General features: G+C 40.0%; 1 protein-coding gene across 1 annotated transcript in view; it reads right to left on the minus strand.

Moving 5' to 3' along the window:
- The window catches only part of Minpp1 (multiple inositol-polyphosphate phosphatase 1), a 35,330-nt gene extending 23,620 nt beyond the window's left edge, over positions 1 to 11,710 (minus strand). Inside the window, exons 1-3 of the mRNA XM_008837857.3 lie at positions 10,914 to 11,710; positions 9,455 to 9,652; positions 3,395 to 3,492 (exon numbers count right to left, since the gene is read on the minus strand). Of these exons, the coding sequence (XP_008836079.1) occupies positions 3,395 to 3,492; positions 9,455 to 9,652; positions 10,914 to 11,532 (915 nt within the window). The 5' untranslated portion in view covers positions 11,533 to 11,710. The remainder of the gene's footprint in view (positions 1 to 3,394; positions 3,493 to 9,454; positions 9,653 to 10,913) is intronic.
- Between the last annotated feature and the right edge of the window lie 1,537 nt (positions 11,711 to 13,247).

A 13,247-nucleotide genomic window follows, 5' to 3' on the forward strand; every position in this document is an offset into this window, starting at 1 on the left:
CCAAACTCTGAAAATCTGGATAACTCAATGACTTTTATAGGAAAATCTTAATAAAATACTTTATTTTACTTTATGTGTATGAGTATAATGCCAGCATGTGTGTAGGTGCACTCACGTCATGCAGTATCCATGGAAGTCAGAAGAGGGTGTCAGATCCCCTGGAATTGGAGTTATGGGATGGTTGCTACTCACTGTGCGGGTGTTGGGAATCGAACCTAGGTCCTCTGCAAGAGCAGTCAGTGCTCTTAACAGCTGAGCCATCTCCCCATCCCCTAGGAAAATCTTAAATACAAAAACTGACCCCAGAATAGAAAATCTAGATACATTCAGTACAGTAGATATGAAGTTGCAAACAGGTAACACTACATAACAATACCTAGCTCCTGTGTCTTGTCTTCTGTAAAGATTTGTCTGCCACCCTAAATCAATTTTCTCTTTTGTGTGCCAGCATACCTTATAAATAAATGCTTCCACTGCAACTATCCTATTATTATGGACAGCTGATTAATAGCACTTTTCATTCCTTGTGCCTAGCTTCTGTATTATTATTATTTTTTTCAGTTCCAAGCAAGCACCTAATATAAAACAGTCATTAAAAAATGTTTGCTTATGGGGCTGGAGAGATGGCTCAGTGGTTAAGAACACTTGACTGTTTTTGCAGAAGACAAGCACCCACATGGCAGCTAACAACTGTCCATAACTCCAGTTCCAGGGGATCCAACAGCTTCTTCCATGGCAGCTAACAACTGTCCATAACTCCAGTTCCAGGGGATCCAACAGCTTCTTCTGTCCTCCACGGGCATTGCACGACATGGATGCATTTACCTACACGCAGGCATAACATTCATACGCATAAAATAAAAATAATAAAATATTTTAAAAAACGTTTGCTTAATAAAGGCACAAGTGGTCTAGCACTTCACAAGGTCCTGAGTAACTAAAAATCTCCACAATTCTCAGAATATTATAAATGTCCATTCATTTTTAAGTTTCTGGAACATTTATTATTGTGTGTTTAGAGATCAGAGGACAACTTGCAAGAATTGGTTCTCTCTGTTCACCATGTGGGCTCCAGGATCAAATTTAGGTTGTCAGGTTTGGTGGCAAATGCCTTTACTTGCTAAGTCAGCGCACGGATCGTCCATTTTTAATTTTTTAAAACATTTCAGAGAGAATTTAAAGCATTAAAAAAACACAAAATAGTAGTATAATGAATCCATGTGTACCCATCATCCAACTCAACAATAATCAATCCTTGGTCAATCCTGTTTCAGCCATACTATTCTACCAATGGACTATTCTCAAGTAAATCCAAGATACCATTTTATTTAATCTGTAAAACTATGTATGTAAACCTACTGCAGAGTATAAGTTCTAAGCAAGGATAAACTATTTTCTATCAGATCACTGAAAAAGAAAGAAAATAATAGGAACTACTTAAACCAAAAGACAATTTTACTGCCCCCCCCCGCCCTTTTTTTAGTCTTTTTGAGACAGTGTCTCCCTGTAGCCCCAGCTGGCCTGGAACTCACTATGTAGACCAGGCTGGCCTTGAATTCAGAGATCTACCTGCCTCTGCCTCCCAAATGCTGGGACTAAAGGCATGTGCCACCACGCCTGGTTTATATTTCCCTTTTATATTTAAAAAGGAAATTATTCAATTGATTTAATGAATATATATTTTACATTTTTAAGTCATGATTGTTCAAATGAGGTTTTGTTTTCACAAAGAAAAAGATATAGCCACAACATAGAAATCTGGCAGGCAACATTCTGATTAAATATGTCATATCAACAATGTGACAGACTGGCACAATTCCTTATGATGGAATGCATTCAGAAGGATATATCCCCCTACATGGAGTTCTTTTCAAACTGTTTAATCTGAATCTATGTAAATAAAAATTCAGGCACATCCAAAATATTCTGCAGAAAAAAAATGGCTTAGTTTCCTCCAGGATGCCAATTGTGCTGGACAGCGTCAGATGTCAACTTGACACACGTGTGAAGAAGGAATGTCAATTGAGGCATTACCTCCATTGGATTGGCCTGTGGCCATATCTGTAAATCACTTTCTTAACTGATGGTTGATGTGGGAAGGCCCAGCCCATTGTGGGTGGTCCTGGGTTGTATAGAATGTTTGGCTGTGTACAGGCCAAAGGAGCAAGCGCTAGTAAGCAGCATTTCTCCCTGATCTGTGCTTCGGTTCCTGCCTTCAGGTTCCTGGTTGAGACCCTGCCTCAGCTTGAACTGTAAGCCAAATAGACTTCTTCCTCTCCAAGTTGGTTTTGGTCAAAGTATTTTATCACAGCAAAAAAAAAAAAACCAAACTAGGACAGAAATTGGTACCAGAAACATGGGGTATTACTGTGACAGACCTGACCATGTTCTTTCTGGGAGGACTGTGGAAGCATTTTGAATTCTGGGCTGGAAAAGCTCCTGAGTACTTAAAGTTTAATGAGCTGCTGTGGGAGCTTTGAAGATAAGAATACTGAGACAAATGTAGATGATGAAGTCTGGCCTGTGACACCACAGAGGGATGTTTAAGGGCCCATCAAAGACTTGTACTGGCACAGAAACCTCATCATTAACTTTCATCTGCTGCTGATCACTCAGTCTCCAAGTAAAGCTCGTTTACCTGTATGTGTTTAAAATCTGGCTCTACTCAGCAAACAGATTCCTTTAGAATTTAAGAAAATTTGAAGTAACTCATAGATTTCCACATTACAGTAGTGTTTTATATAATACTGCATATCCATCCCAGGCTTCAGAAGTCTATAACCTTGTAATATCCACATTTAAAATGCCTAAGAAAATAACACTGTCCTACTCCCTTCATGGGTCCCAGCACCTAAGATTTAACTAAAATTTACCTCTTTTTAAAGTCATCAGAAGCCTGCCTATATGTTCTAAAGTCCAAAAATAACATGATAAACAGGGAAAAGTAGGCAGATAGAAATTGTAGATGAATTACTGCCACCATTAGGTAGAACACAGAAATTTCTCACGAAAACTAAAAGAATCAGATCTTTGCAAAATCTTTATGATGTTTGGCTTCTTAAAAAAGAACAATTTGGATTTCTATTGGCTCTACAACCTCTTTCAGCAGTAAAATATAATGGGTTGAATAGGGTTTTAACTGGATGGAGGAAGGGAAACACGTAGAAATCAAATCACCATTAAAAGGAAAACATTTCTCAGAATTCCATGAATCTAAGCTATTTATAAGTCCTTAAGGCCTACTTAAACACCAATCTTTATTTAGCAAAATTAGGAGATAGCCACAAGACAGTCTCTAACACTCATTATTTTCAGAAAAGCTCTTTAGTAACAGCAAAAATTTCAAAAGATGACAAAAGACCATGAGAAAAAAAAATACAAAAGAAATGCTTACCTTTGCATCATCTATGTCAAAAACATCACACCAAGGAGATTTAACACCTTTAATTGCCAGGTCAAATGAACAGGTGAAAAAAGCTACCTGAATTAAATCTGGGGGGAAAAACAGGTAAAATATTGTGGGTTATTAGTTTCTGTAATTTTTTAAAAAGCTAACAACTCAAAAAGACCCCCCCCCCCAAAAGTTAACTAAATACCTGTAGAACGCTATTTGCAAAGCCGTATGCAGAGCTGAAGAAATGGGATATGTTTGGAGACAAGACTAGTAATTTTTTTCCTATGAAGAATTAAGACTCGATCTGTACAATGAGCAGATAGAACTGAAACCATCAGAAGAAACTGTGAGTAGGTACAGATTTCAGTTCAATGAGACTAGGAAGCATTCTGTAAATGGTGATTTCTGTTTTTTTCAGATTTTAAAACTAGTTGGCTGCTAAGGGCATGCTTGCCTAGCAAACTCAACAAAAGAGTTAACCTAAGAACTTGATGGGTTAACAGAACTTGATTTTGATAGTTTTAGAAGGTTGGAAAAGGGGAGCTAAAGTTATAAAAGTTTTAGTCCCCAACTTAAAAATAATAAAGTACATTTACTGATCGGTTTTTAAAAATTATACAACAGTTCATATTATAATTATTAATAAAAAGTAGAGAGGGATATAAAAGGAGACAGAGGACTGTGTAAGATTGAGAGGAAAGAATAAAGTGAAGAGGCAGAAGATAAAACAGTCCAGACAGAGGACAAGGAAAGGAAAATACCACTCCAGCCCAAGAAACTTCAGAGGCAGGTTTCAGAATCTGGGATTTTTACACTGCTAACATCTTCACTTTTAGATGCATGTGGGTAGTACAGGAAAGGGACAGATGATAAGTACTTAGGCTATAAAGTAAGTAGTAGTCAACACTGTGGGGTTATAATGTCAGTAGTAGTCAACACTGTGGGGTTCTTTAATAAAGAAGTAGGTAGCACCTAATGTAGGAGAGAGGAGAGAGAGGGAGGGAGAGAAGACAGAGGAAGGGACAGACGAAGAGGAGAGAGAAAAGAGAGGTCAACTGTAGGGGTTGCTATTTTTTTTTCAATTTTCATTTTATTTTTTAGTTGCTATTATTTTTATTGTTCATTTATTTTACTGTTTCTTAAAAAAAATATTTTTCCAAAGGAAAAATGGGACCAAGATTAATTGATATTATGTACTTTCTGTACTAGTTCAGTTTAAAGAATGCCTAAGACAGTATACACACTGTGCTGGATAGCTTTAGTGTCAACTTGACACACCTGGGTTGAGGGAGCCTCAACTGGGGAATTGCCTCTATTGGACTGGCCTGTGGCCATGTCTGAGGGGCATCTTCTTGATGAGTGATGTGGGAGGGCCCAGTCCACTGTGGGTTGTGCCACCCCTGGGCAGGTGGGCCTATGTTGCATAAGAAAGCAGGCTGAGCAGGGGTCAGGGGAGCAAGCCAGTAAGCAGCATTCTTCCATGGCCTGTGCTCCAGTTCCTGCTTCCAGGTTCCTGCCTTGGGCTCCCTGATGAACTGCGACCTGGGAGTTGTAAGCTAAATAAACCCTTTCCTCCCTAAGTTGGTATTGGTCAGAGTGTTTTGTCACAGCAATGGAGAAACAAACTAAGACACACACCAAAAAATACATGTCATTAGGAATGTACATAAAAGCTGTTAGAAAACTTTTGCTTACATAAGGAGAAAAATCACAAAATTCCAATACCTAATATAATACAGTGACTTGAAAATGCTTGGTATGTGTGATAAAAGGATATGGTTCATTTAGACTCTCAAGTTCTAGATCTCAAAGTATGAAAGTCAGACCAGACGGTCTATTTTATAATCAGAAAAGAACTAAAAAAAAAAAAAAATTTCCACAAAACCAATGAAGCCAAGTATGATGCTGGACTTAGAAGGGAGAGATAGGAAGATAATTTTAAGATCAAGGCTAGCCTGGGCTACACAGCAACTTTGAGGTCAATCAGGGCTATATAACAAGACTCTGTCTCAGAAAACATATCACCAAAAGTGTCTTTCAAATACAGGAAGAAAAATGAAGAGACAAAAGACTTGAAGTCATGAGGTATAATTCTGCCACGATGCAGCCTATTCAGGGCATGTGAGGCTCTCTGTGCAAAATAAGGAAATTAGACAAATGGTCTTACTTAGTGAATTACGGTTGACCTATTATGACACTTCTGAGTTTTTGGTCAATCTTTCAGAACCTCAAAAACATTTCATATGGATTAGAAATTTAAACATTAAAAAATAAAAGGGACTAGGAGAAGAAAATAATTTCTAGGCAAAATACAATCCTCAGAAGGTATAATGAAAAGGCATATATGGCTATACAAAAATATACGAAATTCCATATAATTAGCTATCATAAGCAAACCAAAAAGATAATAGGTTAAGAGAAAATATTAGCAACACACAATATACAAAGGACTAATCTTTATTGGCAAGACTAAAAGATATAACACAGTCACAACACACAAAGGGTTCTTAGATCCAAAAGAAAAATGTACAAATAACCAAGAGATGAGATGATGAGGCAGGAGGTAGAGTAGTAGTAAAGTGCTTGTCTTAACTTATGAAAGGCACCTGGGTTTGATCCCTAGTTTATATCACAATAATAAAAAATATAAAGAAAAAAATAGTAAGGGTCTGGGAATGTAGCTCAGTTGGTAGAAAGCTTGCACAAAGCCCTGAGTTCAATCTCCAGCATCTTATAGACCCAGGCATGGTGGCATACTCTGGTGATCTGGTCAGTAGATGGGAGCAAAGAGGATCAGAATACTCATTTTCAGAATAAATATAAACTATGTTATATATCTTTTTTTCACTAATCAAATCACCTAACATAGAATAGCTAGGAATATTACTCTGGGTGAGACAGGATAGCACTCTGTTGTTGTAGCCCTAGCTGGCCTGGAACTCGTTATGTAGACCAGACTGGCCTCAATCTCAGACATCTGCCTGCTTCTGCTACTGAATTCTGGAATTAAAGGCATGCGCCTCCATGCCCAGAAATAGGGGAACATTCTTAATAATGTGATATAAATTTTCACAATACCCTCAGAGGACAATTTAGGATGTTAATTTGACAGTTAAAAACTAAGAAAAATTTCAGTAGGAAATGGTTTCCTATAAAAAGATTCAGTACCACAACAGCTCTAATCACTTAGAGCAGAAAAATGTAATGATGAGTAAAGCAAATTTCAAACACTGATCCAGAAATCAAAATCATGTAAGAAATAATAGCTTATAAAGGAATAAGATATCTATTTGCGTAGATACATTGTTAAGTAAAGCAGAATTACAAAAAAAAATACAGTCAAAACCACTTCTTTATATAAAAGCTGAAATAGTTAAAATAGCAAAAACATTTATTAAGCAGTTATTGCTTAGGAGGCAGAGGCAGGACAGTCTCTGTGAGATTGAGGCCAGCCTGGTCTACACATAGTGAGCTCCAGATCAGCTGCAGCTATAGCAAGATCCTGTCTCAAACACAAGCAGTTCTGCTAGATACTAAAATGTTTGCTTTGTATAATTCTTGCAATAATGCTGTAAAGCAAGCCAGGCCTGATGGTGAGATCTTGTAATTCCAGGTATTCAGGAGACTAAGGCAGGATTGCAAGTTCAAGACCCGTCTGTCTACAGACTGTATTCAAGTCCACCTTGGGCAACTTAGCAAGTCCTTATCTAAAAATAACACATAAAGTAATAGGGATGAGGATACAGCTCAGTGTTTGGCACTTGCCTAACGTGTGCAAGGCCCTACATTCAATTCTCAGCATAGGGGGAAAAATCCTCTGAAGCAAATATAATTCCTATACTCATTTTTTTACATGGAAGGAAACAGGAATAGAGATATTACAGAACCTGCCAAAATTCTTTGTCTACAATATTCTAGAGTCAAGATTCAAATATAGTTCAATTCTACAGTTGAATCCATTGATTTCAACCACTATGCATAATGTTCATTAACAGAACAATGGATAGATGCTATTATGTTTTTATAATGGTACAATGGAATTTTCAAAAAATTACATTTATGGGCTGGAAAGATGGCTCCATGGTTAAGTGGACTGGCTGCTCTTGCAGAGGACTAGAGTTTGAGTCCCAACACCTAAATGGCAGCTAACTGTCTGCAACTCCAGTTCCAGGGGATCCAAAACCCTCTTCTGACCTCTGTGGGCACTGCACAACACAGTGCACTTACATACATGCAGGCAATATACTCATACACATAAAGAAATGAATAAATTTTTAAATTACATTTATTTATTGTGTGTAGGGGAAGCGGTGCACATAAGCCACAGTAAACGTGCAGCGCTCAACTTGTGGGAGTTGATTCTTGTTTTCTACCATGTGAATCTCAGAGATTGAATTTAGGGTGTTAGGCTTGGTAGTAGATGCCTTTTACCCACTGAGCCATGTCCCCAGCCCATATAATTGGATTCTTAACATAACTTTAAAATGTAGGATGAAGCTTAAGGTATAACTCAATGGCAGAGCTCTTACCTAACATGCACAGGGCCTTGGGCTTGATCTAAGACAGTGTCAAAACTACTTACTACTACTACTACTACTACTACTACTACTACTACTACTACTACTAGAAATAGTGAATGTAGGACTAAAGTTACAAGCATTAAGTTACGACCATAAAGTGGCAGAAAATAAATTTCAGTCATGTATTCTTTGATCTCATTCCTAAAAGTTTCAAAATCCACAATACACTATCCCATTTGTTTATGAATAATGGCATGGGATTTTAACATCCATTTCACGATAACAACTGTCTCTGGAGAGAAAAGGAGAAAAATGAAATCCAGGAGAGGGACAGTGGATCTCAATTTTTTTATTTAGAGCAACTAACTGAAACATGATGCTAAACTTTGATAAGACTGAGTTCCTAAATATTCATTATGTTGCATTTTTATTCTTATTGATATATTATTTTGAATTATTTTTCAATAATTTGAATTATTTCTCAATACAATATAAGTAATCCCCCCCGGGGGGGGGTCTTTTTGAAACAGGGTCTCCCTGTGGCCTTGGCAGGCCTAGACCTCACCATGTAGACCAGGTTGGCCTCAGTCTCACAAAGATCTGCCTGCCTCTGCTTCCTGAGTGCTGGAATTAAAGGAATGTGCCACTACACCCAGCAATAGTAAGCAATTCCTTAATCTCCATGCATGACTTCAATGCACAAATAGGCTGAAGGAAAAGAAAAAAAAAATCTCAATTTCAAACAGTCTGGGCATCTTAAAAAAAAAATTCTTATAAAAGATCCAGGTTTACAATTGACTGATTATTAACACCCACTCCCCAATATCTCCTACTTTTAATCTTTTGGAAATGATTCAAAATATAATAAAATCTGTATTACCTATACATATATATTAGAACTTACTAATATCCATCAAAGATTATGAAGTTCTAGAAAACTGGGGGAGGGGGAAATGCTACTTTCTTAATTGTCCATTCCCATAGTTAATGCTGGCTGCTTTCACCTTCTAAGTGTCCCAAGGCAGATGACAAACTGCAGGCGCTAACCCCTACAATGCCTCAAGAAAGAGACAGCTACTCAGCTTCTCTACACATAAAAGCCTCAAACACCCCACAACCTTACTTTTCATCTCTCTAAGGTCTACCATTCTCCCACATTAACAAGTACTTATAAAGTTTTCAAAAGCTAAAGGATTTACATGATTTCTTATCTGTATTATTTTGTGAAGAGTTAATTCAGAAAAGGCAATTTTTAAAATTCTCAGTAATGCTTAGTGATGAGGCTCTACATACCTCTGCCCTCATAAAAAGTTCCATTAACATCCCAAGAACCTTGTACATTAATATATATATATATAAGGCTCAAAGAAGAATATAAAACAAAAAATAAGTATGATCTATATAATTTTCTTAATCTAAGCAGGACATACTATGCTAATATAAATTTAACTCTGGGCTTTAAAAGGAATGAGTTTGGTTTTTCCACTTAATGCTTCAAAATTAAAATTTAAACAAACAAACAAAATAAAAGATATATTACCTGCATTCAAATTGTCTACTGGCACTTGCAAAGTAGCTGCAACTTTTTTCAAAATATTCTGCATTTCAGGGCCAGTTTTGAAGGCTTGTACATGATAAAGAGCTGTAGCATTCCTTTCCACTTGAGTCAAAAACTTCTCACAATGATCAAAGAATCTCATCAGCTTGTCATTAATTCTTGGAGGGCCACAGTCCATATCTGAAGTGAAAAAAGTATACATACATGTAAATCACTGATATAAATGACAATTTCAAATTACTGGAAAAAATGTTTATGAGTGTATTGCCTTAGTATATGTTAAGTGCACCTGTGTTGTGCAGAGTCCGGGGAGGCCAAAAGAGGACATCAGAACCCTTGAAACTGGAGTTACAGACAGTTGTTAACCAACATGTGGATATCAAGAACCAAACCCAGGTCTTCTGTAAGAGCAGCCAGTGCTCTTAATCACTGAGCCATCTCTCGAGCCCCTCAAACTATGAAAAATTTAAGTGTGAAAAAGGAACACTTAATTAGGCTGTATCTGAAAAAAAGCACACTGATCAAGAAAATGGTAAAATGATTTCGCATCAGAAAAGTATTTCACTTTTAATTATGTGTATGTGTGTGTCTTCGCAGATGAGCGCTTTTGTCATTGGGGTACAGAAGAGGAAGTCAGATCCCGGGAGCTGGAGTTACTGGCAGTTGTGGCCCTCTGATATGGGTGCTGGGAACTGATGTCCAGTCCTCTACAAGAGCAGTGTGCACTCTTAAGCACTGACCCATCTCTCTAGTCCCAAAGAGAATAGATTTTTTTCTTTAGGAGATGCTAGAGATCAAACCCAGGGACTCTGGTATGCTAGGCCAGCCCGCTACCCATTCAATTACATCCCCAGCACTGACTCCCATTGATTATAATTCTTGAAAGGATATGATGCTAGAAAAGACTAAAAAAACAGTTTGAAAATAGATCATTTTAAGTAATAATAAACATTAAAATAATGGCAAATGAAAAATGTTTTCATAAAACAAAACTTGGGGAAGTCATAAAAAAGTACAAGATTGTTATGTAAGTACTGCTCTGTCCAATACCGGAAACTTTAAAAATAAAAATCAGCAAAAGAGACAGGTTGGGGCTCAGAGGGCAACTGGATTAAAAACGGTGAATGTAAAACTCATATTTCATTTGTCTCCTTTCTTGTGGGATCGCCAGCGACCTCTACAGCGTCCTGCACCACACCAGACGACGCTAAGAATTCACACCTGACACCTAATGGATTTGTATAAGCACATGTATAGATAGAACAGAGATAGCCAAGTCCACAGCATCCTGTGCCCAGAGTGGGCCAGCCCAAAGGCTGGAGGACCCGAAGGCCGGGGGCCCCGAAGGCTGGAGGACCCGAATTATGGAGGACTGGAACCTGGAAGGAGCAGAGACTGGGGCTGGGGAGGCCGGGGGTCGGGGAGGGCAGAGCGCGGTCACCTGCGACGTCGGGCGGCGGCAACCCGGGGTGATAGTGCTGCCATAGCCCTTGCAGGAAGGCGGCGCTGCTGTCCACACAGCGGTGCTTGGAGCTGGTGACCACCCGTAGGTGGCCGAAGTTCTCTCGCCTGAAGAGGTCCGGGAAGAGGCCAGCCAGGCGTAGGGCCAGCTGTCTCATGTCTTGCCGCCCCTTCTCCACCAGCTGCCCGTCCATCCAGTCCTCGTACCACAGCGGCCAGTCGGCCAGCGCGGCGCCCAGGCCGCGCCGGCCATCCCCAGGCCCGTGGGCCTGCAGCACCCCCTGTAGCTGTCTCAGCTTGCGGATCTGCTTGGTCGTGGGGTAGCGGGTGCCGTGGCGGATGAGGGCGACGAGCTGCACCGGGGTACAGGTTCCCGCCGGCAGCTCAGGGTCCCGCCGCGGCGCCACAGGGTCCGCCAGCAGCTCCGGGTTGACGTCCTCATAGCGAGTCTTCGTGCCGAAGTAAGGACTGAGCGCCGAGGCCGCCGGGTCGCTGCGCTCCGGAACAGAGCAGCGACCGAACGCCGAGAGCAGCGCCGCAGCCAGGGCCGCAGCGGGCGCTACGGAGGCCCGGAGGCGGTGCTGGGGACCGCGAAGCATCGTGCCTGGCGCCCGCGGAGGGCGGCGCGCGCTGCCGACCCCCACTTCCGGATCCGCCTGCCCGGGGCGGGAGGAGATCGAGCTTCCGGCAGGGCCCCTCGCAGTCTACCGTGGATACCGTGGTCTCGCTACCTGTGGCAGATTGACGGCGACTGACGCACTGACTGAGGCTGACTGACAAGGCTGAGCGGAGCGGGGGAAAGTCCCGAAGAGCTTGCGACAGCCCTGCGCAGGTGGAGCCGGTGTCAGCAACCCTGGAGCGTGGGCGGCTTTGTTCCCAGCCGGCTCCTCGGGTACTGCCTTCAAAGACTCAGGCTGTTTGGGCTTTATGGTGTATGAATGAAGCCCAGATCAAAAGAGAACTTGTCTAATTGGTGACTCTGGTCGCACCATTCCTATCCCGGTTTTACTTTGTCTTGTTTTTTTTTAAAAAAATGTGGCCTCTGAACCATCAGCCTCAGGTCCGCCTGAGAAAGGACATCTCTGGCCCTTGCTTGCAGGATGCTTCTTAAATCACAAGTTTTTGTTTTGTTTTGTTTTTTCCCTTGTTACAGTTTGAAAATAAGCAGGACACTAGAGAACTTAGAAAGGGGCTTATTTTTCCGATCATTTAACTACTCAGCCTGTGGTATTTTTTGTGACCAAGACTAGAACTGTCAAGGCACTCAAAAAAAAAAAAAAAGTGTTTGTTGATCTCGAGAGCATTCATTAGAGAGTTGAGACAGGAATCCTTATAATTTGGGAATCTTGAATCATGGCCTAACAGGTACACTACATTATTATTATAAGTATGACCTCATCTGCTGTGTGAAGCAAACATCCATATTCTCCCATGTAATTACACACTCAAATCAACTGTTGTGTTTTGTTAAGCTGTACTCAGGACCTTGGACCCCAAAATCATACATCTGAATACTACCTTGTCTCTCCACATGATCCCCAGTTGGGGTTCAAGGCAAGTTGGGGAAAGACATATTAAAGTAGACGTCCCATGATCCAAGCTCAAGGAAATTTGGCTGCGTTTTTGTAAATGTATCTTTCCCTTCAAAGACACTATTGCTCTTAGAAACCATCATCATCTTTAACTTTTTGGTTAAAAAAACTTTCATTTAGAAAGTTTTACCTCTAACTGCTAACCAAGAAGAAAATGTTAAAAATCAAGAACAGATTCCTTTGAAAACTGAAATTTTAAGGCACTCTGTTTAAGAAACCATCTTTAGAGTGACAGATGTGCTTTTTGGTGAGCCATTTTTGTAGAGCGTCAATGCCTAAATATTTGTGGTAGGTCATATTTGCAGACTATTGCTCAAATTAGTATTTAGGGAATATCTACCCTCTTTACACAGATATCTTAAACCTTATGTTTTGTAGACTGAAGTGCTTTAGTTTTTTTTTTTTCAGTATCAATTTTAATTATTGTATTTTTATCATTTACAAAGTAGTAAGTTTTCTTAGGGTGTTTTCATACATACTTGGTTTTGGGTATTCCTTCCACACCAGCGGGTCCCCTCTCCCATCTCCCTGACCCCGCATCCCACTTAAACCCTTCCTTCCATACACAATATTTCCTGTTGCACTTCCATATTACTTGTCTTTGCTATTCTTTCTACACATCTCCCTTGAAGTTTCTTTTTTTCTTATGGTCTCCTTTCTGGTTTCCTGTTTTCTACACACGCACACACACACACACACACACACACACACACACACACAAA

This window comes from Nannospalax galili, unplaced genomic scaffold (assembly GCF_000622305.1).
Source record: "Nannospalax galili isolate Female #2095 unplaced genomic scaffold, S.galili_v1.0 scaffold498, whole genome shotgun sequence".
Classification (NCBI taxonomy): domain Eukaryota; kingdom Metazoa; phylum Chordata; class Mammalia; order Rodentia; family Spalacidae; genus Nannospalax; species Nannospalax galili.